Source organism: Filicampus tigris, chromosome 16, assembly GCF_054856515.1.
Source record: "Filicampus tigris isolate MCC_2025a chromosome 16, RoL_Ftig_1.0, whole genome shotgun sequence".
Classification (NCBI taxonomy): domain Eukaryota; kingdom Metazoa; phylum Chordata; class Actinopteri; order Syngnathiformes; family Syngnathidae; genus Filicampus; species Filicampus tigris.
In genome coordinates this window covers 3182646-3202415 of record NC_141232.1, presented here as the reverse complement: position 1 = coordinate 3202415, position 19770 = coordinate 3182646, and the positions used below count along the sequence as shown (strand labels likewise).

The following is a 19770-nucleotide window of genomic DNA, read 5'->3' as shown; positions in this document are numbered from 1 at the left end:
TTCGAGGGTACGCGAGCTACGATGCTACGGCGGCTCAGTGGCAGCGCGCATAAGCAAGAGTAAATGTCCTGACATTTCCAATATCCACCCGGCCCCAAATGTGCTGAATGCACACAAGCGCTCACTCAAGAGGCTCTTAACAGCGGCGGGTGGGGACAGTTGGCCACGGCGATGGATGCTAGAAAGGGGGTGGTGGTGGTGGAAAGGGGTGGGGGTGGTTATTGTAAAGGTGCCTCTGAGAGTTTGCTCATTTTTGTTGGTGGACACTTCACGCATGCGTTTGAGCGCTACTCACTGCCTAACTCATTCTATCATTATTTACATGTCATTTCACTGAGGGTCTGAAAAACTCTGGTACCGATAAAAAAATTTTTTTTTTTGGGGGGTGTTAGTTAATGAGAGACATCATTCATTTATTAAGACTTATTCATTTGATCGCTACTCTGGGACACCTTTTGATTAAAGGAAAAAGCTAAAAAAAAAATGTGGCCGAAAATTAGGGACATTTGACAAAGTTTGAAAGTTTGTATATTTTTGGTGATTATTGTTGCTTATTAAAAAACGAAATCATCATTTAATAGCCTTTAGGCTCTTGACATGTTTGTAACGTGGACACTCATTTGATGGGTACAACTTAGTTACAAAGTTAAGAAAGATTGACCAAATTTGCGGAGAATTTTTGCAAATGATTTCAGATGGATTTCGTCGCTGAATAAGTGCTCCTCTAATTGCATTTCTTTTGCGCTGTTGATGTACGCATTTGAGTGCTACTCAAGGACACGTTTGTTTCGCAAAATGTATGTAAAATGATATTGATATAACACAAAACTTTGAGTGACTGGACAAATTTGCCAAAACTTGCTACATGATCTTTGTTGGTAAATTGTCTTCATCATATGCTATTATTTAGAAAGTTGCCGTTTGAAAAGAACTTCGGCAAAGCTTGAGGAAAATAACCAAAATTTTGGGGAAACCGGGGTGCCTGGATGTAGATTATAAAGGTGGTGCCCCAACGCCTCTGCTGGATTAATACTAAAAATTGCGGCAGGTATAACCCGTCCACCTGACATCATGTCTGATGTCAGGTGGGAGCCATGCGAAACAGGTGGGCGGGCATGCCCATCGCCATCCCATAATGAGGCGCACATGCACATACGGAATTAAAAACAACATATATGTTGTGGGACTTGGGGGCGCCTGTAATTTGGTCAGCGCTGCGCCTCCCGTCAATAAAGTGTCCGCTTTGGAATCCCCGAATGAAATAGGTTGATAACCCGGCGGAGGGCGGCGGCTAATATGAGCCGCAGAGTCCCACCCGGAGGGGACGGCGTTCACCGACTCTTGATGGAGGGGCGGTCCCGCCGCCCCACCCGGTGCAAATTTACGACGGTGAGAATTTGTGTCCGGGGACCCGAACGCGGCGGCTGATGGACGGTGGCGCTGCCTTCGGGCGCGGCGGGATTTATGAGCGTTGTCCCCATTTCACTCTCTCCTCACACGACAGGTCACTTCATCAAAGGAATCCTTTTAATGCACATGCCAAATATGATTTTACTACATTATTTTAAAGTCGGGCGGATTTACGAGCCGCGGCGCTGCTAATTAACGTAAAGCTCGGCGGCGGGAAAAACGCGGGGCATTTGGCTCATCTTCACCTTACGTGCCGAGTCAGCATTTCCTGGCCGCGAGTCAAGCCGGAATGGCGTCGATTATTGCTAGCGCTGTTACGGCCTGTCTTTTAGAGGCTGCTCTGCTCTGATTGGATGACATCATCCATGCAAACTACAGCGAATGCTCGAGATTTCACCATGAAAAAGTGAGGAACAAATAAACAAAAGTGTAAACAAAAATGCAGCCCCCGCCACCAGTTTACTGGATCACAATGAAATTTGTCAGTCATAACATCGCACACAAAAAAGTCACTAGAACCAATGCCCGCTATTGAACAAGAAATTGGCCATTTTGGTTTGAAGGGTGCCATTTTGGGTCAATTCTCTCAGTCTGTAAAGTAAAAAAAATTTTTTAAATCCAGCCCCCGCCAGAAGTATCACTGATCAATACGAAATTTGGTGGAGATGTCAATCAGAACGCGACACACTAAACCACCCATGCCCGGCATAGAACAGGAAGTGAGCTATTTCTGTTTGAAGCTGCCATTTCAGGCAAATCGTGGGTGTGCTTGACATGAATGCGGTTCAACGGCGACGTGTTTTTTTTTTTCCGACCACATCTAATTTTGCTGCAACTTGGTGGCAGTTAGGAAATATTTGCCTGTTTCTCAGCAGTGCGGCATAGCTTCATACGCATATTCACAAATGGGAATTATCATAATTTTTTTTTTTTAAATAGCAAGAAAAGCAGGCCTTTAAAAGTTAAACGCCATCCCATGTGTTTCTAACGTTAATATTTTTGTGGGAATGTTCCGCGTTTCAAAATGCATTAAGAGTCGCTGGCAAGTTGATGACTTGGAAGTTCACAGCGCGTGAAACATGAGCAGCCCAAGTATGTTTGCGTTAATTAGCCACTAAGCCTTCAAGCGGGCTCGTCGGGGTCCCGTCACAGCCAGCGTGTATATTTTCCCTTTTTAGCGCGCATTTAGCCGAGCGAGCGACCTTCTAAGAGAAACATTTGCACAGATTTGGAGAGTCAGACAAATGAGACGGCGAGTCGCCGCACTGCTGCAAAAGACAGAAAATTCACACTGGTATTGATCTTACTTAATTAGATTCCTATCCGCTCTCTGGGGACCCGTGTTACGGCAACGCATTTCACACACACACACGCGCGTGCGCCGGCGAGAGAATATGAACTGACTTAATATTATTTCAAAGCCCGGTGCACAAAATGTGATTTGATTATCAGGAATATTTTTCATGTCTAATTACACTTTCCCTTCGCCGCCTTAAAGTTTTCTTAACTTTGTTTTCGGCGAATCCTGATGAAAGAACTAATGGGCGAGCAACTCTTTGCGCGCACACCTTTCAGTGCAGTAATTCAATTTGTGGCGTGAGGGAGATTAAAACAAAAGAAAAAAAAATAATAGGTGAAGGTTTGAAAGCGTGCGCCGCGCTATTGTTTTTGCTCTCGTCGACGCTAAATGAATTTGCTCATTGGAATGCTAATTGGGAGCGATTTGATTTCACTTAGCCGCAAATTGCAAATTAGACCGTCAGTGCAGGGAAGTTCACGGCTGATTATTGTGGCTGAATAAGAGACGCGAGCCGTGATAGCATTTGTTTGTTTAGATGGTAGGTGATGTGGACACATTTGATCGGCCAAACTTGCTGTAAAATGCGCAAATCTCACACTCGTATGATTAGACGACATCCCACGCTCTCTTTATCCATGGGAATGTATTTCCAATTGTTTTCTAGTAGTTTTGGATTTTCGTGTTTCAACATTATTTTTTTGCAACAGTTGCATTTTTTTTTTTTTTTTTTACGACTATTTGTCGTCGATTGTTTTGTATTGTGATTGTTTGCGGTAATATCTTATTTTGGGGCTCCCATCCCAGGACAAATTTGATGAGTAAAAATGGGCAAATTTGTGGGAAAGTTGGGTCAAGATGCCAGCGCTAGCTGAAACTTGCAAGAATTTCTGATGGGATAATTAACGGCTTTTTAAAGGTCGCGTTGATTAAAACGACGTTTCGACCGCCCGACGGCGGGTTCCGTGTCGCGGGTCAGGCTAACGTGTAAAATAGAGTGACGTTAGTCTCCCTGTGTATCCCACCACCGCCACGGAGTCTCTCACATTTTATCGTATGGAAGCTGGAGCGTACCTGCGCCCCCCCCTCCTCATCTCAGCGCTCTTCCTGATCAACCCCCAGCCGCCTTCGGGCTTTTCCTGGCGCGGGGGCTATAATTGTTGCCGTAAATCGCAGTGCACCCCCGCGCCCCCGTCTTAAGCGGCCATTACGCACGCTTCACTTCGGCCCTTGTTGATTGCAAGTGTCAAGAGGGGTGGATTTATGCACTCTGGCTGGGTGAGACGCAGCCAGCCACGCGAGGAAGCAGGGATGGGGGGGAGATTATTGGGAGGCTGGGGGGGGGGGGGGGGGGTAGTTAGTAGGGGTGGCGGCCTGGTTCAGGTGGCAGCAGGGAAGATGGAGGTGAGAAAACTGTGGCTTTTGCCATTTCTCGCAGAGTTTACAAATAGTGCGCAGGACTGTACAGAAATTCGGCAGATTCAATTCAATCAATTGACTGGCCGTGGGGTCAGTATACGATCAATACAGACGCCTCAGCTCGCTTCAGAGGATAAAGAAGATATGACTGTGACCAAATCTTTGATTCCCTTGATCTGAGTTATAGTTTTTATGTCTTCCTAACACTTGTTTATTTTGTGAAAGACTTTTACCTTTTGACTGTTGGTCAAAAAATTGGGCAAGCTAATGTTTGCACTTGTGCCACTCCCACTGGCAAAATGTATATGAAATGTTTTTTATGGCGTTGCGGTGGCGTGTTTATGGACGCAATCAATGATGTCATTAATAATTCAGTCTCAAAGTGACATAAATGTAAATTTCATTTGATCATTCGGATAAACAGAAGCAAATGTAAATATGTATTGGCAAAGCATTAGAGCTGCTGGAGAATATACACATTTGATATACGCCCCTATACAATGACGAGATACATTTTTGATATGCATTGATGCGCGAGAGGCTGAGTGATGAATTCATTTCCGGAATTGATGAAGATGAAGGCGCACGTAAATAAACGGATGATTGGCGGCGACATCAGAGCAGCGCGGAAATTCTGTTCCCTGTCTCGCCGATATTTTTCTCCTTCATTCCATTACGTGCTTGGGAATTTTTGATTCGCCGAGCCGCGCTTGGCAAAACGCAATCACGCCCGCCATCCGTATTGTGACTTTAATAAGCCGACGGCCATTAGAAGCCTGCAAACACAGACAGCAGTAACTGTAACAGAGGAAACGGTAGCAAAAGAAATGGCAGCAAGAGAAACGGTTGAAGCTGAGAAAAGTCCAAACACAAATCATCGAAACAGTTCATCAAGAAACAGTCGAAGCAGAAAAGGTAGAACCAGGAAAAAAAATTTAAAAAATATATATACATACACGCACACACACACAGACCTCAACAAAGTGTTCCTATTTTATTATTATTACTAAGCTTGTGTGCGCTTTATTTTGGCAGAAGTCGGACTCTCACCCCATCCCAAAAAAAAAACAATGATATCACCAAAGTACACAAATGCAAAGCAAGTGGACTGGATGAGACATTGGCCTGTCAAAACATTTGTTGTCAAAGAAAGAAGTGATTGGACAGCCGGAGTTTGTGCTGCAAGCAGATTTCTTTTTTTTTTTTTTCCCCCTACCTGGCCGGCCGGATTCATTAATGTAAGTGTAGATGCGCGTGGTGGGCATCTGATAACGAGGTTATCCATTAGGTTGGGTGGCGGAGACGCGTGCTGACAGGACACGGCGGAAGATTAGCCAACAGGTGGCGGGCCTCAGCTGCGCTACTCACATCAACCAACCAACCAACCAATGAATAAATGAATTAATGATGAATGCGAATGGCTGAAAGGAAGCACGTGGGCTCATTTTGACTATTTATCTTTTTCTCCCTAATATTCTGTTTTTTTGTTTGTATGTATTTTTATTATTTTTGAAATATGTATGAAGAATATTTTGACTCATTCCTAATAATTAGTTGTTTTTTTACGAATATTTTTAGATGCATTCCTGCTAATGTTTTTCATATTCTTGTTTTATTTTGTTTGTTTTATTTTTTATGTTTTATTTTTTTCAAAATGTTTGTATTTCTTTCATATTTAGTTCTTCCGATATTTTTACATATTTCCCCCTTCTATTTTTGGATTATTTTTCTCTATTTTCCTCATTTTTTTTTTTTGTTTTTTTTTTCAGAGTAGCTAGCATGGAGCTTTCGTCAAGATCCAAAGCGCCCAGCGCTTGACAGTGTTGGCGGGTGTGTGATATGTATCGCATTTGTACCATAGCGTCGCCTGATGTTGTAGTACGATAACGTCCATGAAATAATGCTAATGCCGAGCCTCTGCTGCGACACTTCACTATTTCCGATGTGACGGGAGATAAGCAAACTTTTGCCAAGCTTCTGCAAAGGCATGCGACTATTGCCTCTCTTTTCAAGGTATTCCTTGAAAAAAACAAAACAAAAAAAAACAACTAAAAATTGTGGCAGTTCGTTCTGACTTGTTTTGGTATCCTTGGTCTAAATTGTCTGCGCGAGAGCTAATGCGCATAATGGAATTGCGAGTTGCCCCCTGTCGCAAATAAATAATTTAATGCAAATCCCAGCATCGCGCCTTCCGCCAATTAAGCTAACCTGTTTTAGCCGTAAGTGATTCTATTACATTAGCGTGGCGTGGCGCTGACTGCATTAGGGAGGCTTTAATCAGTCGCTAATCAAATTAGCGCCGCAGACAGACGGCCGGGAAGTGGCGCAAAGCACCTTGCCGCCTCACCTGCGCGAGGCTCCCTCCGGAGACGTCGCCTTGAAAAATGTCAACTTTTACCCTGTCGTCGATCAGCCTGCGCCTTTCACGCGCGACTCAGAGGGCGGATGGAATAATTCTGTGACTGCGTGACATGGAACCCCGCATTCCGATCATTAGATGACCAGCTTCTGGAGTGATGGAGAGAGAAGTATTGGAGAGGCAAATATTTACCATCAAGAACTGCTGACGTTTTTCCGGACCGAAATGCAACCCAAAAACAACAATAACACGATGGATGGAAGGAAAGAAGTAATGACTGACGAAAGGAAGGCAGGAAGAAGGAAGGAAAGCACCAAGAAATCAATTTGTTTTTTTAAAAATATGACAAGCCGCTAACCTTAGCTGCATTCTCAGCATTCTTATCATCAAACATGAACATATTGCTATTAATCAAGTTTAAGTCGGCTAAGTGTGCTCTCCACATGAATATTTTTTTGCAGCTATCTCCGTTACGAAGCTGCTGAAAGTGAAGTCCAGATCGGATCTGATGGGCTTCTCCATGAAGTAAGAAGAAAATGTGCACGTTGCGTTTGGAGTACGATAAGAAGGAAGCAAGTGAGCGACATGTCCACTTTTGCAGCGCGCGCTTGCCGATAAGAATCCATCTCTGATGAAGGGCCGTGCATGCCAAGGTTTATATTTGGATTTTGTGCATTCAATTTTCTTGCTGTTTAACTCCTTCACCCTTCGCCAGCCTGCTTTTTTTTTTTCTTTTTCTTTTTTGAAATCGGACTCATTCAATTATTTTTTATTATTATTTTTTTCCGTCTATTATAAACTAAAAGTGCGTATACCTGACACTCATCATTGTGTAAAAAGAATCTTCAAACCTATTTTAAAGAAGACGACAAGCTGAACGTCATAGTGCTTTGTTGTTGTTGTTGTTGTTGCCACGACAACACCATCACCAACCAAAGCTGAGAAGTGTTGGGCTTTTCTATTGGGCCGCGTGGTGGGAACCAGTGGAGCTGTTTTCAATTAGTTTTCCAAGTGCTTATCCCATTAAAGCTAATGACTTATTGATTTAATGACAGTGGCGCTTTTGGTGTGCAACGTGCCGCCATTATGACTCTCCCGCTCCTTCAACCTCACCGTGACCGATGGCCTTGTTTTTTTTTCTTTGTTTGGTTTTTTTTGGTTTTCGCCAACCTCCCGCCACCGTCGGGGTCGTCACTGAGCGTCGTGCATAAGTGGGCTGGCTAGAAGGCTTTGACGTGGCGGCCATGCTTTCCATTGTTGCGGTGTTAGGAGGCGCCCCTCAGGCTCCTTTGATCCCGCAAGTGCAAAGGGGCCTCACGTTGTTTGCTCACCCCCAAAAAAATCACTCGGTTTTGTCTCGTCTCATTTTCTCAAAATGTTGGGAATTTGAATGCATTTACACATATCGCTCAAAACAATTGTTGAAAAAAATGCTCAATTGCGCTAAGACAAATTCAAATTCCATGATCTTGACTGGTTCCCTTTTACCGATAACAACGGTGAACTTTAACACGTATACTTTTAAAACATCGCCAGTCCAGTTAACGTTTTAATGATTGGGCCAGTGTAACCCTGGCGCGGAAGGAATTCAATTCCATCCCAATGCGAACGCTTGTAAACGTGAGCAAAGGTGAAGTCGTGGAGGTTGCCGCCATAGACGCTCGCGTTGTCTTCGCTGCACTCGTAGCTTCTTATCGCTAATTGAGCTCAATGACCAGCAGCTATTTGACTTGGCCTCCTCCTCCTTGTCCTCCTTTCACTCATTTCCTCCATGCTGGAAGATCCCACCATGCTGACGACGGCGCTTTCTCGTAATGAGGCGAGAGATAAGGCGGTCGCCGACCTTGATCATCTTCTTCCTTCCTTCTTTTTTTTTTTTTTTTTTTTTTTGCTTCGTCCCTTCTCCAATTTCCCTCGCACATTTATCTCAGCCAAACCCGAGCGAGCAGAGCCGGGCCCGGGCCGGGCCGGACCGTGGGCGCATCTTGATAGCGATGACCATGCCGCTGCTTCCGTTCGCGGTTTATCTATCAGGAAGTAGGAACGAAGCGCTTGAATTCATCATTAATGCAACAGCTGAACAATGGATGCCTCTACAATTCTTTTTTTCCCCCTCCCGTAGGAAAGAGCGGAAATCAGCATCAAAACCTCCGTGAACTGTTTGTAGCGCCATGTGAACATTTACGCTAATTGACACACATTACGTCATGCGTACAGTAGTAAAAATAACCAAATAGTTTTACGAGCAATGACAAATGTAATTCGAACGTTGTTTTTGTACTGATTTCATGCTATTAAATTATTGTTTTAACTGTATTGGCTCCATAACTTTTTTTTTTTTACCTTATATACAGCACTTTGTATGCAGCTGTGGTTGTCTTTAAAGTGCTCTAAAAAAATGTTGAGTTCACTTTTCTACATTATCTGGGAGGCAAGGTGTTTAAAAAAAAAAAAAAGCTTACTATAATACTTATTGTAAATGTGTGTGATGATTTGACTTTGTAAGTGTGAAAAGAAAATTAACCACTGCTAAAATTAGCACAGGGAAAACAATCCAATGGTCTGAGTTAATGATGAATGACAAAAGCATAATGTGACAAAAATGACGTTCAAGTTGAAGCCGTTATAAATACAATCACCAAGAACAGCAGGTACACTAAATTTAAATTCTGCATCATTACAATCGGAACTACACAATTCTAACAACAACTCAAACTCACTACCTGGTTGGGATCAAAACACTTTTGGTGGGAATTGATGATGGAGAGGCTTTCCAAATATTGATGAATTAATAATTTTTTTTTTTTTTAAAAAGCTAAAGAGCACTTTTCTCATTCGGGGCAAACTAGCTGGTGCTGGAGCACCACTCGGTGTCTACCTGTGCACGTGCCTACTCAACTTTGTAGTGTAAAAAGTGTGCGAGTGTGTGTGTGCATTTAATCACAATGAAGTTATAATGAAGACGCTTGACCTTCGCTTTTTAATTTTATGGGAGGACCATCTTAGGTAGCTGGGATGCTAATGTTCTGTACTTGTGATGCAGATGGAGCATTTGGAGGACGGATAATGTGTGCGCGTGCGTTGATCGTGTAGGTTGGACGGTGTCGAATGTTTGTTGGTGGATGTCAGATTTCGGTTGAGCATTTTAATCGGGAAGCCTGCTAAGAGGAGACCTGGCGGTTGTGGTGAAGAGACTTGATGACGTTTATTAACTTTCACTCGTCACACTATGTGTTGACATTGTACTTCTACTCTGTCGGCTTTATAATCACAACTTTCAAAACTTGGGAGAATGATCCTATCTAATTAGCCGATTTATATTCTATAGGAGGGAAACAGAGACTTGAGTGTTGAGCTCATGTCACTGATATTGATCAATATCAATAGCAATGTCGTATATAGTAGCAAGATTTGGATCGGTCCGCCCACTACTAGAGAAAGGCAGGTTTGTTGGTACGTACATGGCCACACAGGCAGGTAGATAAATACGTACGCGGGCATTTGCCGAATAGCGAAATGGGTAGCTAGATAGAAAAGGAGGTATGTGAGTAATAGAAACATCATTTAAAAAAAAGTTTTTTTAAATAACTTGATTGTCGGCCAGTGCGGCAGAACACCTGCCCCCGCCTGCTCCAGATGGTTATCAAATCGCAAATCATTTTCTAGCATGTCGCGCTAATGTCAACGTAGCGCAGCATTCAAACTTGGCATCAGGCATCACATGTGCACCTTTATGCCACTTTGCCATGCTAAGCTAGCTTGCCTCGCCACTCCGCATCTCCTTGGATTTGATAGCCAAGTGCTAACCTGTGAGACAGCTACGTGCTACATCCACATATAAGCTATCAATTTTTAGATGAGTACAAATTGGTGGTCATCTGCTTTCTTGTAGTTCAGTTCTTTCGTGTCCCGACCTTGCTATCCACCCTCTGTGGGTCCTCCGAGCGGGCGGCTCATTAGCTGAAGCTCCCCACCGAGCCATTAGCAAAACAAACGACGTAAGCGCGGCTCGCAAAAGCCCAGGATTGTTTACTCAAGAGATGCTGAGTGGGACTTTCTGCGTCGCGTCACTTCCTGTTTGGAACCATCCAGGCGACCGATCTCACAATATGCAAATATTATCAACGCAAGAGGCCGTCAGTGTTTTAATTAAAGAGGCAGCCTGAGGGCTTTCCTACACTTTGACATTTTGGCTTCGTTTAAAAGTTAAGCATCAGACACTTTTCTGTCGTAATTAAGCAGAAATAATCAAAGTTGGCCATCGCCTCATTATATTTTTGCTTCAAGTTAGCTGATATAATATGGCTGAGGATGAACGATATGCTTAACATTGTGGCACCTTCAGCTAAACGTAACATATTTGTTATAATAGGAATGCAATTTGAACATGTAGCCACCTGTCACTGTTACATAACTGATAAACATTTGAAACACATTGATGCTTTTTTTTTTTTTTTTTCCTTTTGCTTTTTCTGGGTTGTCTTCAAAAAAAATTCCCTAAATTTGTTTGAATGTATCCACGATTTGTTGTGCTCCCGTATCATGATTTTAATCACATTTTGCCTTATCTGCGACTCCCCGAAGGAAAATAGTTGAATGTTCAAAAATTGAATTTTGCTTTAGTAGTTGTACCATTTCTGCTTCCGCTGAACACCACTTGTCTTGCCAAAAGTCAACTGGGATCCGCTCAAGCTACCCCCCCCCCCCACCGAAAAGCCCCCCAAACCTTGTGGTCCCGAACAAGATAAGCACTGCAAATTGGTTGACTGGTGGGGTTTTTTTCCCCCCTGCTCAAGTATTCCTAGAAGTATCTCTCATGGAGCCTGGAGGACCAATCAGAGTGCAGCTCTTCATCCATATGCTAATATGCTAATGAGGTTGATTTATGTTGTGATGCTGCAGGGCGCAAGTAAAAAAAAAAAACACAACAAACTGGAGGAGGAAGAAGAAGTGAAAGCGAAGGAAACCTAATAGGATGCATCCGAGTGGAGAGGAAGCCGACGCCTCCCGAGACTCTTTGGAAGCCAGCGAGGCCTCTGGATGGCAAAATGGCTTCGCCGTGTGCATTACTCAGCCCCATAAATCTGGGCGCGCTCCCTCTCGGCCGACGCCCCCAGCAGCAGCCGCTGTCCGCCCGCCCGCCCGCCCGCCCGCCTCGTCTGCCTGCTTTGCTTTGCCTTTAATTACCTGAGCGATCCGACGCTCACCAGCAGCACTTCCCTAATGGAGCATCACTCACGCTGCCAGCTGGCAGCGCGGCCCCCTCTGGGTGGGACGGGCGGATGGAGGCCCAGTAGGGGGGCACTGGACCCCCCCCCCCACACACACACACACAAATAACTCACTTACACTTATAGTCATATAGTCACACGCTGCAGTTTGCCATTCGTTCCACGCCACTTGACTGATTTGTGGATTTTTTTGTCGTCATTGCTACTACACGAACAATTTGTGGCAGTTTTCATGAATGGCCAGCAAGATTCGTCATCGCAATCATAAGAGAACATGTACATTCTGAGTGCATGTGATGTAGAACGTCTTTTCACTCGGTGGATTATTTCTAGTCACTGTGGCAATTTCTATTTTGAAAGGTGGCAATTATCAAGAAGTGACGCGGGAACCCATCACATAATCCAACTTCTTTTTTTTTTTTTTTAAATTGTGGATTATTTCTAGTCTCGTTTGTGACTGGGAATGCTGTGGATTATTTGAACAGTTTTTCTATCGCGCAAGTTGTCAGCTATTCTGAGGTGACATTAAATCGGAGGACACATTCATCGGGCACGCGGCGTTTTTTTCAGAACTGGCAAAATCCGGGAGCCATCTCAATCATCACAGACAGAATCACTCTGCGTGTATGTTCTCATGCTTGAGATGTTTTTAATTTTTTTTTTTTTTTTTTTTTTTTACTTTGTGCTTTATTTGTTATTTCTACTGTTCAAGGTTGTGGTTATCATGAGAGGCCAGTGGAGCCATTTCGTTCCGGTGACGACAGTACATGACTGACGACTGTTTTGAGCTGCTCGGATTAATTTGAGTGCTTGATTTCATTGTGCAAAGTAGCTTTTGTGGATAACTGGCGAGGAACGATCAGATTACAGTCATTTCACTTTGAAAAGGTGAATTGCAACGGACCAAGTTTCTTAGCAACACGATAGCCACGTTGGGGGGGAGGGGTGCTGGGGGGGTCCTTCCATCTGTCAGTCAACATCCCGTCAACACGTCTATGGCCTCTTGTTGACATTTTCTTGCATTCTCCTTACGTACTTGCGCTGCTAACAATACACTCGCCGCTTTAAAATGCATGGGACCTTTTGTCAACGGGGAAGAAAAAAAAAAAAAAAAAAAAAAAAAAGGGAGGAATGAGGAGGCGGCACTGCGACCGGCGCTGACCTTGGAGATTATTGCTAAGATCGACAGAAAAAAAATGCTGTATGTTTGTCAAGAGCTGTCCGTCATCAATGAGCTTTTGTGTTGGATATCGATCGCTCGCCCGCTGACTGATGCGCAACAAACACGGTGCGCGATGGATGCCAACACATGCACACACACACGCACACACCCCTGCACCCCCAACACACACACACACACACACTTTAATGGGTTGTCAAGTGGACTGGGCCACTTTCGCTTCCTCCCAGATTAAATCTGGGCAGGCCGGCCACGCCCTTCCTGGCTGCTCATTAGCAAACACGGCGTGGACAAGCAAAGTCTAGCGTGGACGTGTTTCGCAACCGTCATTGCGCCCTGGCACATTTTTTACATTGAGGAAAAAAAATCTCATGGCACAACACCGAAAAAAAAAAGGTACCTTGACTTTTGAGTTTGTGTTCCATTTGCATGTCTGTCAAATAAATGTTGCACATTGAAATGAATTCAAAAGCGTCAGCCCCTTCAAAACAAATTTGAAGTCATAGGTTCAGGATTGAATAATCGCCAGCTGTTTCGGTGCTCAGGCCAAAGCCGTCTTGTAGCATTCAGACGCCGAGAAACTATGTTTCAATTAATTGAGGAGCTTCGTTTAGAAGGAAAAGACATTTTTGGACGCCACCTTGGTGGCAAGGAACTATGGCGAAGTAGGTCGAGGAGTTTCATTGAGACAAAAGTAGTGCTGTGACAGCATATTTTGGCATCGCGGTGCCAAGGGACTACGCTGAAGAAAGTCAGTCTCATTTAGACAAAAATAGTGCTCTGCCGCCCACAACTTGGTGCCAAGGAACTATGTTATGAATGAGTTCAGAAATGGAATTGACAGAAGCAGTGCTTTGCCACCATCTACGGGCAATTGTAAACCTTAAAGGTCAGCTGTCGTCGATTTTGGTTATTCGCGGCAGCCCAGCTTGACAACCGACGGATGTCATCTGTTGGAAATTGAGTTGGCCTGCCTGTCACCGGCACACAGTTCATAAATACGATCTCTTGTCGGAGTCCGAGTTTCCTTAGTAGGACGCCGCACGCACACACACGCATGCGCACGTTAGCGATAATCATTCCGCTTGACCCGCTTTTTCTCTCTACTCAGCAGTGGGGCAGCGGCCCCCCCGGGGGGGCAATCGAGAGCGCTCTGGCCCGTTACGTGACAGCCGCGCTCCGACCATCCTGGAGATGTTTGGGCAAGCTCCTGCCTGCACCGCAGCGACTTGGAATGCTTCTTCCCTTCGCCGGTTTGTTTGCATTTGGGTGAAATGGAAAGTTAACCGCTAAGACTGGACAATGAATTGATTGAATCGATTAATTCCACTTGGTTCCGTAATGACTACTCAGTGTGGAAAATGGATGGGTGGAAGATAAGGTGGCAAAATGCAAAAGTGGATTGTTGTGATTGGAGGCGAAGAAGGCCGCAAGCAATTAGCAGAACGACGCCACCGCTGATGGCAGCCACGATAACAATAATGAAGAAATGACGACGAAGACGCTTAGTTGGACGGCGACATCATCGTGAGCTCACCTTGTCTGCCATTTAGGGGGAGGGAGGGAGGGGGGGGGCGGGCTCATTCATAACCTTGACACCTTACCTCGCAGCCCTGCTTGTTTCTTTTATGAGCTTTTATTATTAAAAAAGGCATGAAAGTTAAAAAAAATAATAATAATAATAAATGATTCCACCTTCCTGCCCAAGTGTCATTATCTCCCTCTCCTCTATTTTTATTCTTTTATATTGTTAGCGCAGAAAGATACACTTTGTATTCACGCTACATCCGGCGAGTGATCCATTAAGGCGCCGCCGCCTTATTAGAAAGCGAAGACCGCCGAGAGTGCGAAGCGCTCCGTTGTGTACCGCCGCGACGCCGACGCTCGCCGCAGAGAAATTGCTTAATCGGCTCAGCGGTGACATCAGCGAACTCGCCTTAAAGAGGAGACGCTTAGCGTTGGGCTCGAGTGGAACTTTAGGACATGTAGCCTTTTTTTTTTTTTTTTTTCGCAACATGAGATTTGGTAGAGCCGCAAAAAAAGTCATGACCAAACAGACATTTATTCTTGAATTTCAGGGTCCTGTTGACAGTACGTACTCGCGTCTGTAAAATATGCTGTGTTGTCATGTGATCACGTATGAACCAATCAGAGCCCATCGCCTGTTTTGATCTTGTCTGCTTCATTTCTTTCCACGATTTTTGACCGTCTGCCATGCATTAAACTGGATATCCTAAATGGACTTTTTAACATATTGTGCAAGCTAAGCAGGAGTTATAAATTATGATAATTATAACTTCTTGCCACAGGCTGAGTTAAAAAAAAAAAAAAAAAATGACTGCAAGTTTGCAAGATCCTCTAAAGTGGAGTTTTTCATTGCGGAAAAAAAAAGAAAAAAAGACCATTTCTGGGACTTTTGATACAAAAGTGAACGTGAAAAGCAGCAAGTCAAATCAAAACCTGTCATCAAATACTTGCCCAGGCCTGACACCCTAGCCTGTCCTTGAAACCCTACTTTGAAACCCTCACTGTGTGTTGAAATGTGTTGGAAAGCCCAACATAAGGGAGGGCGAAAAAAAAGTTGGGGAAAGACCCAGGGGGGAGTTCAATACAACTTTAATAATGCGGAGCAGCAGCGGCTAAATGAGGCGTTCGCTGCTACTTTTAGACATCATACACACCCACACACACCCCCCCACACACACACACACACACACACCCACGCCCCCCCCCCACTCACTCTCTGAGCACCTGAATTATTAAAAGTGTTGTTTTCCTTATTGCGTTGCAGCATTGTGCCTCCTGCTTTGGCCACAAATTGCATCAAAACCTTTCAGACTATACACAACACATGCTTGAAGCCCTACTTTTCATACCATAAGCCTTCTTTGAGGATCCCGAGCATGTCTTTAACTCCCAATAAAAAAAAAAAAAACCCTTATCGGAAACCCTATTTTGAAAGCCTGACCTTGGTTAGTGTGAAAGCGTAACACTTGCTTAAAACCCTACTTGGAAACTGTGACTTGAAAAACGAATTTGAAACACTTACCCTGCCTTGGAAGTCTAACTCTTGTCTTAAAAACACAAACTTTTAAATGGAAACTGTTTTTTTAGGAACCATACCCCCGGCTTGAAACCCTACTTATATTCTGGCTGGACCAGTCTTAGCAAGTTTGTGATTTTGTGCTTCAACTCTACTGCGTGACTTCCTCCTCGGGCGTGCTCGTTCCAGTAGGGGGCGCCGGCTCCAGCTTTGACGCGCACTCTGGCGGCGTGGCTCCGCAGCGGCCGCGCGTCCCATTAATAACGGCGGGGGCGGGGGCGGGGGCGGCGCTCCACCCCGGCCGGCCGGCCGGCCCGCTCCCGCTCCGCCTCCTCGGCTGCTCTGCCCCGAGCACTGCTGACATTTTAATGGTGCCTTTCTATTTTTTTTTTTTTTTTTTTTTTCTTTTCTTGGTAAATAATGCATGTGCTGCTTGTTGGCTCCTCCCCCTCCCTCCCCCCCCATCCATGCGCTTTTGTGCACAAATTACAACGCCTTGTCTCTACTGCTGCACTGCTCGCTACATCACACGGCCTTTTGTGTGTGTGCGTGTGTACGTGGTGTGTGTACAAGTGGTGTGTGTGTGTGTGTCTTTGTGTGTCCGTGTATTTGTGTCAATTTGCGACCGTATGTTTGTCTGTGTGTGTCTGCGTTCATGTGGAAGTGAGGCAGCGTGGACGAGCCAAGGCGTCAGTGCCAAGTTGAACACCCGACACTCGCTCCTCCTGCCCTGTCGCGTTGAAAGCAATCGCCACCGTCAGGCGACTCTTTTACACGTCGCAGCAGACGCGCGGCGCTTGTCATCTCGTTATCTGATTGCGGGGAAGCCGCATCGCTGGTGCGAAACGTGATTTGGATGGCCTCCGTTTGAGACCGGCGAATGCATTCCGACAAAGACAAATCAGAACTGTGGCGCAGGGCGGAAACCCGGAAGCGGTGATGTCGCCATGGCAAAAGTGTGACGCCATTTTGTTTGTTTTGTCTGTGCGGCCAGGTAACGCGTTGTGCAAGTCGGGAAGCATCGGCGTCTTTGGGAACGTGGTGTACAGCGGACTGCTCAACGAGCACTTGTGGCATCTGGGAGTGCCGCTCTTCACGAGACTGGTGAGTCGTCTTCCTCTTTTTCTTTTGGAACCACTCCACAACGGCGCCCTCTGCAGGCTTGGAAGTCTAACTGCTTCGTTGAGGCCGAGGCTATTCTGCGCTTTTGGAAGCTCATGCTACCCCGTCACGCTGGCTGGGACTTAATCGCTGACATTTAAATATTGCTTAGCGCCCCCCCACCCCACCCCAAAAAAATGACAAGGTTCTAATTAAGAACGGGAGCAGTGGAAGAAATAACGCTTTGGTGGCAGAGAAGGTTCCGGATCAGGACGGCTTCCAAGGCTGTTAATTGCCCCCACCCTCACCGCCGCCATCTAGTTTGCATCAATGTTTACGATCGATTTGAACGTTTACGAGGCGGGAATTAGTGCTGATTGGTGCGCCGGGGTCGCACCTAATTGGGTTACGTTAAACGAGATCGTTCCCGTGATGGCAGAAATGTCCAATGCCAAGCCTTGTTTGATGAGCCCTTCTTGTCAGAAGCCGAGCGTGTCGACGGCCCGACGTACGCACGCACGCACGCACGCACACGCAGCCGCGCGCACACGCAAGACAAATGAAGTCAAATGAAGGCATAATGTTGTACGCACAAAAACCAAGAAAAAGCCCAGTGCTGCTGGCTGAAATGACGTCGGGAGACACGAGCCGCTCCCCTGACGTGAACCAAACTCTAAAACGTGTCTACAACCCCCAGCCAAATTCTTCATATTTGTCATACTTTCAGAAAATGTATCGCAAGAAGCTGCTCATGTGAAGTCAAATCATCGGCGGTTCATGCTGCGGCAAAGGTTGTAATCACCGCCGATATTCTGTGAAGTTGCTCGTCCAAACCAGAAGACAAGGCGGAGCCCCCTTAAAAGGGCGCCGCCCCGCCGCGATGGTGCCGCGTCCTCGTGTTGGCGCACCGGGTGCGCCCTCCGGTGGTCCGTCAGCCGCCGTCCGGCCAGCCGACCCGCTAATTACGACGCGCTCCCGCCGAGGATACTCGCGGGGGGGTGGTGCCACACATGCTGGGTGCTCAGATCGCCCAGATGTAAGGCCTGCATTATTAAGCGTGTGCGCATGTGTGCGTGTGTGCGAGAGACACACACATGGGGAGGCATTTAGCGACGTAGCCGTACGCTACATTTATGCGCCGCCCCACCCAAAACTCAGCAGATGGGCCATTTGCTGCCTATAGCTTAGCGATATGCTTACAAACGACTTTTAATCATGTCTTACGGGGCCGGTGTGTAAAATGCAGCATGTTGGGGTTATTGTCTCCTTTAGCATACCTGTACACGCTACACCCATAGCCCACTTGTTTTCCTTTTTTTTTTTCCAACACTTTACGGTCTTAACGGTTTACAGTCAGTGGTTACTGTAGCTAGCCTGCCTGCTATTATAGCCTTTCCAAACGAGCTTACTCAAGGGGTTTTTCGGGGCTCAATTTAAGGCACAGCTGGTACCGGTTGTGATCATTCACACACATGCACACATATGTCCTCACTCGTCCTCAATGTGGTCCGGATCATTCGTAGTTCAGGAATGTTCTGTTGCGTGTCGGCTGGGTGAGATGGTCATGAAATGACGTGTTTCGACGATGAGGATAAGCGCTTTGGATGGATGGACGGATGTCTTTTTCTTTCTATCTTTTACTGGCCTGGATTTTCCAAGGGCTGGCTAACATACGTCCAGATCCAGTTCAGGGGTCAAGGCAAAGATCGTCATAAAATGTCTGTCCTTGGCTAAACAAAGCCTTGAACGATTGATGGGAAGAAGTTCAGAAATGTCCCGAGCCAGTGAAGGCAAGATTGTTGTCTGACATTTTAGGTAAAAACTTTAGCGATATCCAAACACTGGCAGGAATTAGGGACTCTGATTTTATCTGTTAACCCAATCCCATTTGGAGTTTGAGGTCTTGAAAAGGAGAAGTTTGTTCTTGAATTCCAAGTAGTAGCACGAGTGTCCTGAAAAAGGTCCGGACATTTTGCAGGACAATCATGAATACTTTCAGGAATTAGGGACTCTGATTTTAGTGAAAGTCAGATCTGACTTGCACCTTAGATTACTGTCAAGAATTAGGTAGTAAGATTTACATAAATAATAAACTGGTCTTAATTCCCACATGTAGATGTATACAGGTATGTTTAAGACACACCCACAAGTGTTCCCGGGCCTATGACTTGAGAGTCCAAAGACTCGACAACGAAAAGCCATTTCCCGAAAACCAGGCGAAATTCCAAGTAGAGGCAAGATTGTGGTGAAATGTCGAGGAAAAAACGATCCGGCGTGGGCCCCCCCCCCGCCCCCGTGGGACGGTCAGACATTCTAGGCAGGAAGAGCTCACTTCCTGCTTGAAAGCTTTATCTTCATAATGCATGCGCTGCTCTCAAGGGGAAGTCGAGACCACGCTAGCGACTCCAAATGGTCCGGGAATGTACCCAATCCGACATGGAATTGGAATTCCTTTATTTGAGGGAGATTCCCGGAGACCAGGGTCTTTTGCGATGCTCACATGATTTTTTTTTTTTTTTTCTTCCTCCCCCTAATCCCACCACGCCGCGGCGTGTCCTTCGGTCGAGACCTCGTTGTTTTTCCAAGCCCCTCTTTCAACACCCGCTCTTTCACAGCCTCACTTATTTATGAGCGCGACTTGAAATAGACTTCAGTGTTTGATAAAAGCGCCAACCTTAATCTGGCGTGCCCGGGAAGTGCATTTCATTTTTATTTCCCATCAGAGATTGA

At 45.6% G+C, this 19770-nt stretch overlaps 1 protein-coding gene across 5 annotated transcripts in view; it reads left to right on the top strand.

Moving 5' to 3' along the window:
- Positions 1-19770, top strand: part of LOC147134099 (RNA binding protein fox-1 homolog 3-like) — a 246791-nt gene that overhangs the window by 124638 nt on the left and 102383 nt on the right. For all 5 annotated transcript variants that reach the window (XM_086054989.1, XM_086054990.1, XM_086054988.1 and 2 more), the window contains one exon: positions 16934-17043. In XM_086054989.1, coding sequence (XP_085911115.1) covers positions 16934-17043 — 110 coding nt within the window. The remainder of the gene's footprint in view (positions 1-16933; positions 17044-19770) is intronic.